This window comes from Copidosoma floridanum, unplaced genomic scaffold, assembly GCF_036245765.1.
Source record: "Copidosoma floridanum isolate Cflo_tuat_1 unplaced genomic scaffold, Cflo_Japanese_pri ptg000004l, whole genome shotgun sequence".
In the NCBI taxonomy this organism is placed as follows: Eukaryota; Metazoa; Arthropoda; class Insecta; order Hymenoptera; family Encyrtidae; genus Copidosoma; species Copidosoma floridanum.
Window position 1 is genome coordinate 36,373,135 of NW_028321881.1, and position 17,555 is coordinate 36,390,689.

The following is a 17,555-nucleotide window of genomic DNA, read 5'->3' on the forward strand; positions in this document are numbered from 1 at the left end:
TAAATCGTAGATAGACCATAAATTCTGAAGTAGGCAGACCAAACATTATAGACTCCAGATAGACCCTAAAGAAGAAGATAGATAAAGATTGAAATACGAAGTTTAAAGCAAGATTAGTGATTCGTCAATTGAAGGGTAAGAATTAATACGATTTACAGGAGACTTATACCCCTTTCTCAGGATTAGCTCTTGTGAGATCGGTAATATCAATAATGAATAAATTTAATGTGGAAGCTTGCCAACTTGATGTCAAGACAGCCTTCTTGATTGATTTAATCAAGAAAGACATAAATATGGAGATTCCTTAAGGTCTGCTTGATGAAGATAGACTTAGGAATGATAAAGTATGTAAATTAGAAAAAGCCCTTTATGCGCTTAAGATCAGCTTTAAAAGATGGAACGAGTGTTTTCGTATGGCTGAAATAAAATTAGGACTACGATCACACATCAGTAAACCTTGCCTTTACACATGAAGAGAAAAAGATGATTTTTGATTATGATTCTGTAAGTCAATGACATGATGATAGCAAGTTATAGTGTAAGTAAACTAAAGGAAACTAAGATTGGTCTACAATCTGAGTTTGAGATCTTAATGATATTGGCACTTTCCTAGGTATCAAAGTATAAAGAAATAAAAAATGCGATACAACTACACCTATACAGATACCATACATTAATAAGATGCTAGAAAGATTTGAGTTTAACGATTCAAAACTGCAAAGGACACCAATGGTGACAAATCAAGTTTGAAATCAGCAAAGAAAAGATAGAGTGCAGTCTGAAGATGCTAGAAAGATCGAGACAACAAAAACAAAAGAAAATGTGCCGTATCGAGGAACAGTTGGTAGCTTGCTGGATTTGGCCAATACGATCAGACCAGATATTTCATACTCTATAAATGTACTGAGTAGACACCAAATCTGCCCAACTGAAGATAAGTGAAAAATGGTCAAGCGGGTATTTCAATATCTAAAGCACTCTAGGACTCTAAGACTAACTTACAGAGGCTGCAAAAATGGATTAGAAGCCTGTTCAGATGTGAGTTTGGCAGACTGCAAAGGCTCAATTACAATGGGTGGATATCTTTTAAGGTTGCATGGAGATACAGTTGCTTAGATGACAAGAAAACGAAATTACGTTGTTATCTCAACCTGTGAAACAGAATATGTAGCAATGTGTATTGTAAGTTAAGAGTTAATTGGACTGGAACACTTTATAATTCTTATGCCATCTCGCACTTTGTTGCCCGGGGATCTTTGGTGTGATGATAAAGCCATCAGGGCAAGTGCCAAGATAGATGGTAGTAGAAGATTAAAACACATGACTACGTTCAAAGCTCATTATGTTAAAGAATGTGTAACCAGAGGAAAAATAACTGCCAAATGGATTCCATCCAAGGAGCAACTGGCAGATATTTTTACGAAACCTCTACCGTTTGAGTTGCATGAAAAACTAACAGAAAAGATTTTGAATGTAAATGAGTAATTAATTGTAACCATAGTAAATCTGGAATCTAAGATGGTAAAATTAATAAATTAAGAATAGATAAATAATGACTTACAAGGTAACAAAATTAGAGAAAACTATAAGGACTCTCTTAATAATGTAATAACTGAAACATTATAAACAACATATTATGGCACAATACACTAAAAACAATGTCCTTTCAGGAAGTTAATCACACTTAGGTTTTTTTGACAGATATTATTCAAGAATCAAAAGTGTACTTAAAATACCATAAGAAATACCCAAAAAAAATTGCAGATTATTTAACTGTACTCTCTTTCACATATTTTATTTAAAAAATCTGCAATTTAACATGTAACATTATGAAATAATCACTAAAAATTACATTTATAAGATTTGTATAAGCCCCTTAATTTTTGTTTGTATAAAAGATTACTTTTAGATAAGCCTGTTTCATTTCCAAGTAGATCTGTATTTATTTATTTTTGTTTAATAACACACGAAAAAAGGAGTTAGGTATTCGTAAAAGCATGTATGTAAGCTGATCCATACAAGAAAAATAATTTCCAGCGTTGCTGCATATATTTGCGCTTCTTTCACCTCTCTTAATTTTATAAAAGAAGAAAATGCAATTAAAATCAATTGTTGCAATTATACAGTACCAAAAACTTTCTTTGTAAATATGAAAATTATGAAAAAATGTGAAAATTGTATACATAATAAAAATGATAAGCAAATAAATGTTTATTAATACACATGGAAGCTGCTTTGCTAATATTTACTAATTTCTAAATTTTTGAGAAAAACGGGTACCAAAAAATGTATTTTATTGAATAAATTACTTATTCACAGGATGTATAGGTACACCAAAAGTCAATAAAAATTCACATTAGAAATATGTTACGAACTGTATGATCAAATGGAGCAATCGGTTTTTCTATGTCAGACTTCCTCATAGCAGCATGGGTATGCGGCTTGCCTAGTGAGTAAGAGGACGAGGGTTTGAATCTCCTTGGAAATTGTTTTTCATTTTTTTTTTTTTTTTCTTTTCTTAGAAATTGGTTAAAAGAAAAAGAAATAAATTTAAAATGTCTAGTATAGTAAGTGCGGGGCTTTGATGTGGCATTGTGTGGTGTATAGGAGACCGGAAGTACGTCATAAGGGGTGGGGGGAAGGGGGAGAATAAAAGCAAAATCCACTTTTGTTACACTTTTTCTCCAGGTCATTAATCTGAAATTGTTGATTTACTCTGTAGGGCATAATGCGCCTATAGAAGTATAACTTCAAAAAAAAAAGGAAAAATAAGTAGATTTAATTATTTAGGATAAGGATTCAATGATTCTAAAAAAGCATTTGAAATAGTTAACAGAACTTTTGAGTGATTGATGCAATACAGACATACATTTTGAAAACATATTAATAATTTTTGGAGGAGGTTTCCCTCAAATTCTCACAGCTTTAAAAAAAGTATTAAAAGTAAGATTGTATCCAAAAGTATAAGATCGACGTTTTTTTTAGTCATGCCTTGATACCATATAATAGGGTATTATTATCAGCTGTAATGATCTAGAACAACTATAATTATTGTTAGCAATCGGAGAAGAGAAAGTAAAACCATTTAAAATTGATAAAACATGTTATTTTGATGATGTTATGCTTGACAATTTTCAAAAAAAAGTATAAATTACAATGTACTTACATAATATAAATTATATTATAATATCAATACATAATTTTAAATTACAAGTATAACTTACAATTACAATGAACTCAAATTATAATGTTCTTCTCCCTTTCCATAATGAATATACTCAAATTTCAAACAACAGAATTGTTCATTACTTACATAGATAAATAAACACTAACTATAGTATAAATCATAAAATTTATATAGGGATTGATGGGTCTGACGATGATATCTTAGTGATATATAAAGCCAAGTCGCAAAAACCGTTGTTATCTCTGTCCCCAAGAACTACTCAGTCGGTCGTGCTGGAATTTAGCATACTGATTCTTAGCACTACCTACATGGTTTTAGTATAGTGTTTGTAATAAAAAATTAATAACAATAGCAATTAATAAATTTAGAAGCGTACAAAAATGTGCTAGGTTTTTAATTTAGTACAGTAGAACTCACTAGGTGGCGCAAAACTAAAATCAAAGCTACCTGCAACAAAACTAAGTAGATCTGGTTATATAAAACCCCAAGCACATTATTAAATACCAGAAACGTTAACCAGCATTGCATTATAAATAGAGTTGTGAGTGTAGCAGCTGGACATCCTGGCTACCAATGACACTTTTCTACAACAGACAAGTGACTTACGTGGAATTTTATTGCGAATCTCGAAGTTTAACGAGTGCCACAATTAAAAGGCGTTGTAAACGCCAACGTTTCTGGTGTAATACCAAGAGACACCGAGCCAGAGCAGAATCTGCTTTAACGATGTGAGGTTAAGTGGCCATTTTTGCAACCGATCAGGTGCTACAAAGCGGATTTTACTACAACAGCAAGTCTGGGAAAATAACCCTGAGGATTTTGGGCAGCCACATCGGCTAAGAATTTAATCAGCCTTCTCTTTAGTGATTTGTCTAAACAGCATACTCACAAAAGTATATTTTCCAGGCCCACGTCTCCGACCAACAGTGAGCTATTTGTTATTTGGGGAACAGCCCGAAGACGAGATATTCTTTGGCCAGTGGTGTACCTTTCTTGATCATGGTCTTCATACGCAGAGACTTCTAAGATAAGAGTCAATCTACCCACAGCTGGCTCTCCATCATCAAGTATAATAAGATGAAGTGACTGGAAGTATCACCACTAGCCTTCTTTAGGACCATCATAAGTTTGCACGCTTTCTAAATAACCATAAATCTTATGGGTTTCTCTTAGGACCATCTGATGCTAAACTACTTGCTAAAAAATATATTTTTACTACCATTTTCAACAAAGATTCGTCCACTAAAAGACTATGTAAGGCTGGCCACTATTAAACTAAGTCAGTCATTCACTGGCAGACGTCACGAGCAGAGCCTTTTGTCTCGAAGCTGGGAACCCCGGCCACTGATGACCCTACGCTACCCTTTCGACTCTTAGCATTCAGCCAGTAATCACTGATATTCCCCAAGCTCTACGCTGGGCGAACCTAACAGTGAAGCTATGAAGGAAAAATAAGTTTGAGCAAACGGCACATTCTCCAACCGGCAAGCATCACGAACTTATCTCCCCACCTTAGATTACCACAATGATTGAGCTCTGCAAAAAAAGAAGGTGCTTTAGACATCAACGTAACACAAGGAGACGTTGAGAAAAAGCCCTACAACTAGTTTCAACGCTGCAGATGTAGTTTTCCTCTCAATTAGTCTGATACTACAACAGCAAGCCATAGAACATCACTTTGAGGTATCCAGGCAGTCGCACGGTACTACTCAGTGACACTCCTTACAGCTTATTATTCGACCAAAAAACTACATGAATTTCAAACAAAAATATTTTTAATAAGAAGATTCGTTGTTCCGAGAAAAGTCAAGAATAGATGTAAAAATTCTAACTGAAAACGTTTTAGATTATGTGTCAACCCACTACAGTGCTCCGTTTAGTGAATCTCGGGCAAAGCCAAGACAGGGGGGGGGGCACTGGTATTTACATAAATTTCTAAGTTGGAGTTTCAAACGATATTCTTGAAGATTTGCCACCTTATAAGCTGAATTTGAAAATTAAAGAGATCATAATGCTGATCAGAAATTAAACAAGTGCTGACAGTTAAAGTAATAGCATAAGATTACAAATTTCAAAATTATTTAAATACAGCATTGCAGCTAAATTTATAGCTGGTGAAAAAATTTAAAGAACAGTTTTTATTCCAAAGATAACTTCAAATAATAGAAATACATCTTTATAACCCTTTAATCTGTAGCAAATGCGATTCCTTTTAGTATTATAACTTTCTGAATAATAAATAAAAATAGAAAATATTGTTTTGGAAGATTTTTTTTTAAATTGATAAAATTACCTTCAGTAAGAAAATTTTACTAAATAATTTTATCTTTAAGTTTTGCTAACAACATTTTCAAGATGCAAATGCAAAACAAAAAATTTTCTTTTGAAAGTAAAAATTTTATAACTTTTATTGAGTAGTTGATGATAAATTTTTTGGTCAAGTATATAAACTGCTTCAGAAAAACAAAAGAAAAGAAATAATTTAGTAACCTTTACTAAATTATTTAAAAGCCTTTTTATGAAAAGTAGGACTCACGGCGAGGACCCGGATTTTAATATTCAAACAGTTCATTAATTGCTTATTGCCTCAGTATATTTTTTTTCATGTAGTAGAATGGTACTTTCTTAATAATATAGTTAATATACTTTTTAAAATCTAATAAAAAGTCACTAGCAGGACCGTAAAATTACCCCACAGGGGGTATAGAAATTTTCTCAATATATTATTTATGTGAATTATACATAATCATTTTATTAGAGATGATGGAGAAACAACGAATTTTTTAGAAAAAGCTTATACCTCTTGTGTAGGGCATTAGAAAGTTTTTAAGACTTAAGACTTTATAAGGAAAAATATTATCTGATTATATAGGGGTCACTAGAAGCTCATCGATGGATTCTTCCAAAACTTCAGCAAGGCAGTTGGAAGCCTGGGGATTTTTCAGAAAGTTGTGGTGCTTGGTGAGAGCCTTCGGAGTTTTTCTAAGAGCTGCTGGGGTCAGTGGGAAATTGCTTCTATTTTGTTACCAAGACGTAAGACAAGTCCCATAATTCTTAGACTACCTTTAGATTAAATTAACAATTATATAGCATTTTTAGAACGTGAATCCGACAAAAAAATTATGAGAAGTAGATATCATAATATGAAATGAAGCATCAATGATTCCAAAGCAAGCTTTACAAATACTGGATTGAACATTTAAAGATTTTTGTGATAAAGATTTATACTTTGAAAGAATAGGATTAATACGAATTTGAGATTTCAGACAAATTTTATGGTTTTAAAAAATTAGCTACTGATCAGCTGTTAGAAAGGAAATAAGAAAATACTTTTATTCATAAAAATACTATAGTATTTTTTAATTAAGAAAAAATATCACCGAATGAAAAATCATTTTCATTTTTATTGGATATCGGAGAAGGTGAAACTGATTTATTTTCAGTACCATATGAATGGAAAATGAAAGACTAGTGCAGTAAAATTTTGATAAACAAATATTTCTTTTATAAATTAAGTGACATACCAAATACACTTAATTATTAAACAGTAAAGTATTAAACACTATGAAGGGTTTGCTACTCCCTACAACAGTAGTGATTATGCAACAGCACAAGAAACAGATGAATCTGACGAAAATATAAAGTAAATTTTTGAAGCTTAAGTTTTAATCGGAATTTTGTGGAGGCTTACCACCTCATAAGATATAATTTTAAAAAAGTTAGTAATAATGTTGATAAGCAATTTAAGTATAGAAGACGAATTATGAAATGAAATTCGTTCACACATAGCAAAATTATAAAAGTGTAACAGTAAAGCTGGAATCATTACAGGTAAAAACAAAAGACAAATAGTATTTATACCTAGAATCCCTAAATACCGGGGATCATTCTTGTTTACCGTTTATTTTACAAAGAAAACAATTTCCATTAATTTTAGCTTTTTCTATGACACTTAACAGATTACAGGGTGAACGCTCAGATTCTATAGGATTATATTTGAAAAAACCTCTATTTTCCCGTAGTTTATAATATATAGCTTAATCCTAACGTACACATTCAAAAAATATTTTTATCTTAAATGATTCTAAACATGAATCAAAGATAAAAAACGATTGTCTGGCAAAAAACTTTTCAAGTCTTACAATATAAGTGATAAATACCAACGTCGTCATCATATCATGATATTAAACATCAATGTATTTAAAGAAGTATGATTGACATAGAAATATCTATTATAAAACGTATAGCTTTAAGATATTTAAAGCTTTTTTTATTCTCAGACATAAACATTTTTTAAAAGTAAGTATTGCATGTTAAGGTTTGAATTTTACTTTATAATAACAGTACATGTAAAAATTTATGCAGAAAAATATTATACATGTTACTTTTTCGGAAAAGTACTTAAACATAAAAAAAATTTTAACGGAACACTTAAAAGAGCACAAATTTAAAAATTTATACACATGATACCTGCAATGACAGTTACAAAAAAGTTTATTACTTAAAAAGGCACAGCCTAACACGCAAAAAATTTATCAACAGAAATTTTTGTTGCCAATGTGGAAGAGAATTTTGAAGAAAAGTTGTTTTACAAGGACATTTAAATTTACAAAAAAAAAAATAAGTTCTTTTTTTAACAATGAATTCATCCATTTAATGAATGTCTTTAAATTAATGTAGAGCAGTGTGGAGAAGGGGTGGAGCAGCATGGGGAAAAGTGAGGGAGCGAGGGAAAATTTTTAACAGTCAGATGAGGCTCAAAAATAAAAGAAAATTAAGGTAAATCGTAGGAAAGGGTGGCCCACTGACGTACTCAGTAACACAAGACTGCCTTATTTTTAAACGAATTATTCAAAGGCTAATCGACATTAAAAATATTAAAAATGATAATTTTATTGTAGAGGAAAAACACATACTATTTTCAAAAATTAGGGTTGGACCTGACTTGACCAATTTCCCACTGTTTTCGTATAACACCTTTTTTACAATTTTTTAAACTTCAAAAAACTTACAAAAATTTTATGCACAATATTAATTACTGCTGAATATCACAATACCTGCCATTTAAGCTCTAAAAAAATTTTGCCATATTGGGTGGTAATTCTCACTTACGGAGGACCAGTGGCGTAAATTAACATAAAAAAATTTTAAAATATTAGTGTCTATTCACTACCAGCACTCATAACTTTAAAAAATTGTAAGCTTTCTCTATAAGAGTTCTTGTTGTCATAGAAGGAAATTATGATATTCAAGAATGAAAGTAGGCACAGTGAAAATTCAGAGCCCTTATGCTTATAAATAAGAAAAATGGCAAAATTTTAAAACAAAAAAAAATTATTTTGGCTTCTGTACATGCTGGACTAACGTTTTTTGAAATTTCTGTAAAAGTAGAGAGAGCAAGGGGGAACCGTCTTAGAAGTACTGGTAGCGTTGATGGCAAAACTATTCAGCTTGACACTCCCTCCCTTTGCCACTCTATAAGCTCTGGTCCTCTAGTTTCCTCCACCTGTAAATACAATGGAATTGAATATTACTACTCTCCGTTTAGGTGCATATCCTTAAATTTTACGGTCTAACTCAATTATTTTTATCCAAATTTATAATTTTATCTATAAGTGCTCTATGTGCCTCCAATGGTAATGGTTTAGTCATAATATCAGCAACATTCCTTTTTGTGTGAATCCGAAGAACTTTTACCTTTCTTTCACCCACACATTGTCTTATATCGTCTCCATGCGTTGCTGACATATGTACTCTAACTCCTAATTTCTCTCTCTTCAGTAGAATTTTCGTTATTTCCTCTAAACTCTCATTGAAAGTCTTAAGTTTATGACATGCGTCCATCATAGTACACTTGATAGCCGACATGTTGTCATACCAAATTGTGACAGGCATCACAATTCTCTCTGATATGTATCTTATAGACTTGTCTAATGATGTTAGCTCTTAATAAGCATCGGTCATCGCCAAGTATTTGGCTTGACAAGTGGACAGTGTGACGTACGTCTGCTTATGAATTCTCCAAGCACTTGTATCTTTAAACAGCTTAATTATATAGCCTTCTTTAAAGGTAGAGTTTTCACAATCTCTAAGACTATCATCTGTCGGTGCTTCTAGTATTTGAGATCTGCTTCTAAAAATTACACCTATACTTAAACTTACTTTTAAATACCTAAAAATTCTTTTTACCTTCAGCCAATCCTGTTTTAATGGATTCAGTTGACTTTGAGATAAATAGTTTACAGCAAAAGCTGTCTGGTCATGAAGCAATAGCTAAATACATTAGACTCTCTTTAACTTGTCTATATGGTGCTCTTTTAATTTCATTTTTAACTGTGGTACTCTTAAGTTCTTTTACGTCCAGTTTATATCTCTTACATCTATTACTCTCTTGTCTAGTCACCATGGGCGTATTATGTGGTTTACACTATTTCATATAAAATTACTCTAAGATATTCTCTATGTAGGTACTCTGATACAATATCATTATTTTGTCAGGTCTATTTATTTCTGTCCTTTTGCCAAAAAAATCTTTAGGTTCACCCAAGTTTTTCATGTCAAACACTTTTCTCAAACTCTTGATGATTTTATCTATTTTGTCTTGAGCATTCCTTACTATGGGCAAATTATCTACGTAAAGTACTACAAAGATTAATTTTTCTTTTTTTCTCCAAGAGAACAAACATGGTTTATAAAGATCATTCTTTAAGCCTAACTTTAGCATCTCTGCACTAAATGTTTTGTTCCATCTCTTTCGACTTATTTTGAATCAGTCAGGGATCTTCATAAATATTTCTTCTTAAATTTCTAAGTCGTATTTGTTAACAATTTCTAGAACTGCTCTAACTACAGCTAGTCTAAAGACTGGATAGTTAGTTTCTTTTAGATCATGAATATTCTTGTCTTTCAACCCCTAATGACAAGCTTTGCTTTAAATCTTGTTGACTCATCTTTTTTTATTTTTCTTTTTAACGCCCACTTAAAGTCTTTTATGTTAAATTTGCTCTTGTTTATTCCAGCCTGTGATATTTCTACCACATCCCACACTTTATTTGCCTTTATTGACTCTAACTCTCGTTACATTGCTCTCGTCCAGTCTTGATTCTCACTAGTTTTGAAGGCCTTGTTATATGATAAGGGATCTTCATTAAGGGATGTGAGGAAAACATATTCAAAGTCTTCTGTCTATAGGTATTCTTCATGATTTGTATTAACAAATCTAGCAAAACTTGTATCCTTTACAAACTTAACATCATTTACTTTTAGTGTCTGCTCTTAAGTTTCCAGCTTTCTTTTAAGCTAACTTATAGTTACTATAGTCATATTTTGTTTCAGAGGCTCTATGTTCGTCTCGATGCTCTTTATTTCTTCTAATTTCTGTTTTATTGGTCTTCCTCTTTTCTTTATTTCTTTACACGGTTTTTCCTCTAACTTTTCTTCTTCCCTTCCAAATTTTTCAACCAGTTCCAGTCGATTTTCTTGATTTGACTTTGTTTTTCTTTGTACACGTCTTTGTAGACTAATTTTTCATTGAATTTTACATGTCTAGGCTCTAAGTATTTTTAAGAATTTGGATGCTAGAAGACGTATGACGTTGATTTATATCCAACTAAAACAGCTTTAATTGCTCTTGCTTCAAAAAAAGATGGTTTTAACAGTTTCACATATGCCATCCATCCAAACCTCTTAATTTAATTAAAATAAACTCTTGCCTCTAGGGAAAATGTTTTCACATTTTTTTAATGGTGTTTCGAAATGTATTTCTTTGTGTGGTGAACTGTTGTACGCATGTACAACAGCGTTTACGGCTAACCCCCACTCGCTTTTGGGTAGGCCTTGATCGAACATTAATGCTCTTATTCTCCTTTATTGTGTATCATTAAATCTCTCTGCAAAGCCAGTAATCTCCGGTGTTTAAGGTGGTAAAAATTTTGACTCTATGTTCTCTTTTTTAAGAATCTCTAGAAATTTACTTTTAGTGTACTCTGTACATTAATCTGATTTAATAAAGCATACTTTTTTATTTTACTTAGTAGATTTCTTCCTGATGTAAGAAAGTTCTTAAGTGCACTTTTTGACTTCTCTTTAGTTTTAATCAGGTAAGCTGTAGCTAGTCTCAAATATTCGTTTACAAATACAGTTATAAATCTCTTGTTACCAAGGTATAAGGTTAACTTAATGGGTCCCATGATATCTGTGTAAATAATTTGAAAAAGCCCTTGTGCCTTCGCTTTTGGTTTATTCAACGGGGGTTTATTCATTTTTGCAATTATGCAAACCTCATAAGCCAGTAAAGGTTTATCAAACTTCACATTTTCTAACTCTTTCTCATATTTTTTGAGTTTTCTTAAACAAATTAGAGATGCGTGACCCAACCCAAAGTGCCATAGCAAACCCTCTGTGTATTCGTTCTTCTCTAAACTACTATTCTCTAACTTATCCTGACTGATCATGCTCTCTATAATTTGAATCGATTCAAATTTATCTATATTCGTAGTATGCCTAGTCATCAGATTCGTGTCCCATTCAAATCGAGCCTCTTTTGATTCCTCTGCAGTTTAAGTTGACTTCAAATCAGTAAGTTTTTCTCTCTCCCTTCCAATTGCAAATGGATTTTCTCTTAAAGTAGGTGTCTTTCCCTCTAAATTTAAGAATCCTATATTTGTGCTGTCTAACTGCAATTGTTGAAAGGACTCATTGTTTGGACATATTTAAGCTTTACAAAAGTAGTTTGAATTTCCTCTGCTTTTTTGATTGTAATTGTTTTTATCTTAGATTTTAAATCTTACCGTCCAATTGGCTTTTCCATCATAACCTTCTAAGATTGTTGTATTTAAGTTTACAATATAAACTCTAAGTACCACATCATCCCAGTAGATTCCGAACCTGGTATCTGCTAATCTTATAAGTGATAGATTCTCTGAAATGTCTTTAGCTGCAAAAACTTTTGTTAATTTAAAGACTTTATTCTCTAAATTTTTTTTTTCTAGAATTAGATTACATGTACCATCTATTCTTGTGTCAGTAAATTCGTTTTCATTTGCACTTTTAGTTACATTGTTTTTAAACTTCTTAAAATTTGATAAAATCATTGTTTCATTAACTATGTAATCAGTTGTGCCTGAATCAGCAATAAAATCTCTGTATTAAAAATTCTTAACTTGGTTTGTTTGCCCAGTTTTCTTCTTTTCCTCAGATGACTAAGTGGCTGCTTCTCTTAGTTTTCCCTGATTTCTCTTGTTGTTATTGTTTTTGTTTACCCTACCTCTAATAATTTTATTTAGTTTTTTTTTATTGTTTCCAGAATGTTAAGCACTTTCTTCTTTATCAATCACATTTTGATAGAATTATAATTATTAGAATTGTTATAATTCTTACCTTTTGCTTGGGAATAGTCTGTAATATTGTGATTTTGTACTGCCTGGCAATAGTAGCAAGACCACAAATTCTTGGAATGTAAATGGCAATCATTCGCCCAGAGATCATCTTTGTTGCAGCGGTAGCAACGGTCCACTAAAACTTAGCTCCCTGTGGGGCGTACGCTCTATGAGCTTAAAGATTATTATATCTCTGTCCTGTATCTACCTTTTCTTCCTTTTGGATGATTTGAGCTACCACCTGATAGAAAGCTATTATTTTTTCTTGCACTGTTAGAGGATCAGTCTCTTTGCACATTTTGTACTATAATTATAGATTTGAAGCGAATACAGATATCAGCTACTTATCCTCCTTTTTTTATCGTTATTCAATATACCTCAGCTTTTACAAATGTACGAGTCACTTTCAGTTTCGTTGTTTTAAACGAAATTAAGCTTTCTATGATCTCTTTCGGTTTTTAAACGTCAAGGATCCTTCTGTGATAACATTTATTAAGGTGATAAATTATTATGTCTCTTACTTAATTCTTTGTTTGATTTATTACCTTCTCAGTTCAATTTTTTGGACCATTGTGATTCAAGTCAGCAACATCGCACAGATCGTTACTCACCCGCTGTGATTTTAAATAATCAATGTAATTATTAAAGTTTGATTTCTGTGTTAGCTTGTAATTTCTCTTAATTGTTATTTTTGGGGTATTTAAATCATCGATAAATACTCAATTCATGCTCGAATTTTTAGTACTTTTCCTAACTTTTAAATTAACAAATTTATTAGGATTTTAAATTTTTTATTTACCTCTAGTTTTTTTATTCGCAGCCTCTTGGTCTCTAGGTTGTTCTTTAATGCCTATAGCATCTTGTCGAACACCTCTCTCATGGTCTGAGCCATGGCTGCTTGACTCTTGCTTACTTCTTTGAGTCCCTCAAAATAATAAGCTAAGGCAGACTCTAAGCTCTTCATCAAGTCTACAAGTTTAGAAGGCTTGGCTCAAAATTTGTGACCTGATGATTTGATCTACTGTCAAGCCTCCTTGATGATGAACTCGATTTCTATCTCAAAGGAGTCATTATCGCTGTCTTTTTAGACGATGCGCAACAGCTTTTTTATTTGTCACAGGATTATACAAATGACTAAGACTTATTTGCATTAAATGCTCTTACCACAGTTTTAAATTTTAGTTAGCCACTCTGATTATCAATTGATAATTGAAATCTGTGATATTCTCAAATATTCTAAGCCTGTATTCTAAAAAATTTTGTAAAATAAACTCTCTAACACTAGGTTACCATGTATTCTAATTTTACGCTAAAATTTTACAACAGTTCTAAATTTCCTGAGATCGAAAGGACTACAAAAACCCGAACCTCTAAAGTATTAAAATATTTTGTTGTATTCTAACAGGTAACGTCTGGTGTTTTAAGTGTCATTCAAGTGCTTCTGAACCAAGAAAAACGAACGTCAATTTATCTTCGCTCGAAACGAAAAACAAGCTCTCTCAACTAAGCCAAACGCGTGTTTGCACCTAGTTACTGAGTCAGAATTTCACGCACGGCAATGAAAGTATTTGAAGATAGATTAATCGTGTGCTTGCACGGGGCTCGAACGGGTTCACACAGTTTTCCTAGTCGTCACCAGATTCCAGTGGCACAGCACGCTTTTCATGGATTACAACCCCGTGACGCTTCACTGAGTCTATAACATAGATTTTAGAAGCGTGCATGCAACCAAAAAAATTTTGCTAAGCATTTTCTGGAGAATGGAGACAAACTTGCAGCAAGGTAGCGCGCCGTTGCATACATTCATGTACGTATGTAATTTCTCGAAAGTACTGAAACGAGAACGTATATGGGAATGCTTCACGTGTTTTCTATCTCTTTTCAAAGTAAAATGCACCACATACAACCGTCCAAGGTAAAGGTGCTCGAGAATAATCATGAATACCGCACCTGCTCGAAATTACGCTAAGAGATTTCACTCTCAGGCTGCATGCATGTACGAGTGTGCGCATGAACATCTTTGCTCTCCCTCCTTCACGGACCAGAATTTACTCGAAGTAAGTTATCTTTATTCTCTATCTTTCTCACTCCATCAAGTTAAAACAAAACACAAAAGTGCGCCCACCATCGCTGACGAACACAGCCGTTGCAGACCACGTGTCAACAAAGGAGGAGGAGAGGACGGGAAAAAAGTCGTGCGAACAAAACTCTTCCTTGGAAAAATAATAACCCACGCAGGACGCTCTCGCTTATCTCAACACCTCCTTCAATAGCACCAGTCTCTTATACCTATACACTACACTTGACAGTAGAAAGAGAGAGAAAAAGAGAGAGAAACAAAGATACACACGCACTCACACGAATCTTATACTCGGCGCGCTTCCAGAGAAACTTTTCTTGGAGACGCCGTCACTTACTCTGGTGCTGCTCACTCTCCTTTAAAAATGGTGATGACACGCAGGTAGTGCACCCTCTCTGACAGTGGTCCGCTTGCCGCTCGCTGTCTCTGTGCTGGCCTCTATATTTATCTTACTTTGCTTCTAGCCTCTATAAAACACAATACACTCTTAACAGTTTGATTTTCTGATTATGGCAGAAAATTACTCTTGAGCAGTGGCTTGCGTGCCCTGTGCCCATAACCTATCGCAGGTATGGGATGAATAGCCAGGGCACAAGGTTAAATGAATACTTACAGAAGAGAGTATTAACTGTTTAACTCTATTTATTTGATACAATATAAAACCACACGGCCTCTCTACAGTGCCACTCTGTAGGTTTGGTATCCTGATTTATAACGAAGTAACGGTGTTAGCGGTAGCACGGGTACTACTTTAGAACTGACTCAGCTGAACTGCGTATCTCGCCACAAGCGCGCGCACAAATCTATAGTTTATTTTTTTAAATTTATAAATGATTGTTCTATTTCTGTATGATAAAAAATATTAATTAAACTTATATTAGTTAAGCTTTTTTGAAAGTCTTTGGTTAAATGAAATAATATGTTTTCAAGATTGTGCCAAACCAATGGAGAATCCAGATAAACAAAAAAAAAAAATTTTCCCTTTAAAATCTTTTTTGTCGTTAACAATATTTTTATATATTAAAAATGATATTGAGCACAACCAGAAGTTAAAAAAAAATATAAATCTAGTTTGTGCTAGACTACAGCTCCCTTTTTAATTCCCTCCCCTCCCCTTTAATCTTACGTAACGGCCAAGTTCGCCATTCATATATTCATGCATATTTTGTAAGTCCGTCCTGTAGCACGTATGTTTCGACAGTCCATGTGAAAAAAGTCACAACCACAATTTTCTTATGTAAAATCATAATAGAAAATTGCAATTATGTTTTCCGAAATGGTAACATTTTTTTAGTTGAATAGGAAAGAATATTTTATGATTGACACACTACTGCATTTGAATTACTTGAGAGCTCTATCATTAAGGGATACTTGCTAATTATTTACAAGAATTTTTATTGTATTATAAGTTTATCGCTTACAATAAACTGGCATTTGAATAAAATCAAAGAATTATTACATTAATAGTTGTTTCACCATGGCCCAAAAGAAATCTTTATCTATATTCATATTTTTGCAGACGGCATCTCATCTTGTCCTGCCAAGGCAGATTAAATATATTTCCTTTTGACGATCCACTATGTTCATTTGCTATTGAAAGTAGTAAGTATTATAGCTAAGGGGTGAGTACTTATACTTAAGGGCACCTAAAGTATAGTTTTAGTTTCAATTCTTAGAACTTTTCTCATATAACTAACTTTATTGCAATTAGTACACAAAACGTGTGTAGATATAGAGAAACATAACTTAATACATAAAAATTAAAACATAGACGGCTTATTATTCAATAAAAGTGAAAAGACTTTTAATGGTTTTTAGTATCCTACGAACAGACAGCAATCACGTACGTGTGGAAAAACGACGAGGACACATTACGGAAGAGTCCCAGTCTAACTACTTTAAATGCATACCTTATAAAGAATCAGACAATCACATGTCCTATTAAATCAAGTTGGAGAGGTGAGTCTGATAACGAATTTCACTAATTAAATAAAACTTTTTTTTTTTTTTTTCTTTTTTCTCGTTCCAAAAATTGATTGTATATGTTTCATACGTAGTCTTAAAAATATATAAAGCAAAGTCGCTAAAACCGTTGTAATCACTAACCGCGAAAACTACTGAACCGATTTTGCTGAAATTTTGCAAACAGATTCTTCATGATTCTAAGATGGTTTTCATATAGTTTTTTTCTTGAAAATGTTAATAACAATAGCGATGAATAAGCTAAAAATTTTTCTAAAATAAGCTAGCTTTACGCTAAAGCTCAGTAGAATCTACTAGGTAGCGTCGAGGTAAAATTGAAGCTACTCGCAACCAAAGATAGTGAAGAGTGGTTATAAGATGCCCCATCAAATTAACTATCATTGTAGTCGAAAATTGACACTACATCGAGAACAGAGGAGTCCGTCGTGCAGCTGAGCATCCCGGTCACCGATGACACTCTTCTTTCATAGGCAAGCAAAATAAATCGGTTTTTACCCTGGACCCCCAAATTCATTAAATGCTACAGAAAAACAGGCGTTCGAAACGTCAACGTCTCCAGTGGGATCAAAGGAAGCGTTTCTGGCCAGAGCATAACCTGCTCGAGCACTTCAGAGCTTTGTGGCCGTTCAACCATCTGACCTAGTGCCATCAGAGCATTTGCTACTTAAAATGCGAGCCAGAGAGGACAGACCTTAAGAGTATGGGCAGCCACAACGGCCTCCTTCATTAGTAGTCGTCCCAATAACATACCTACAGAGAAGGTTCTCTCCAGGCCCACTTTCCTAACTACCAATAAGCGATTGGTTATCTGGGGAACGACCTGAAGACCAGATATTCTTTGGTCAGTGGCGTACTTCCCTTCCTGTACAGTCTCCGTACAAAGTATAAGCGCCAAGCTACCTGCAACCGCCTCTCCATCATCAAGAAT

General features: G+C 33.1%; 1 protein-coding gene across 1 annotated transcript in view; it reads left to right on the forward strand.

The window, feature by feature from the left end:
* The window catches only part of pHCl-1 (pH-sensitive chloride channel 1), a 669,372-nt gene that overhangs the window by 281,025 nt on the left and 370,792 nt on the right, over positions 1 to 17,555 (forward strand). Inside the window, exons 7-8 of the mRNA XM_089598057.1 lie at positions 16,164 to 16,246; positions 16,463 to 16,603. Of these exons, the coding sequence (XP_089454183.1) occupies positions 16,164 to 16,246; positions 16,463 to 16,603 (224 nt within the window). The remainder of the gene's footprint in view (positions 1 to 16,163; positions 16,247 to 16,462; positions 16,604 to 17,555) is intronic.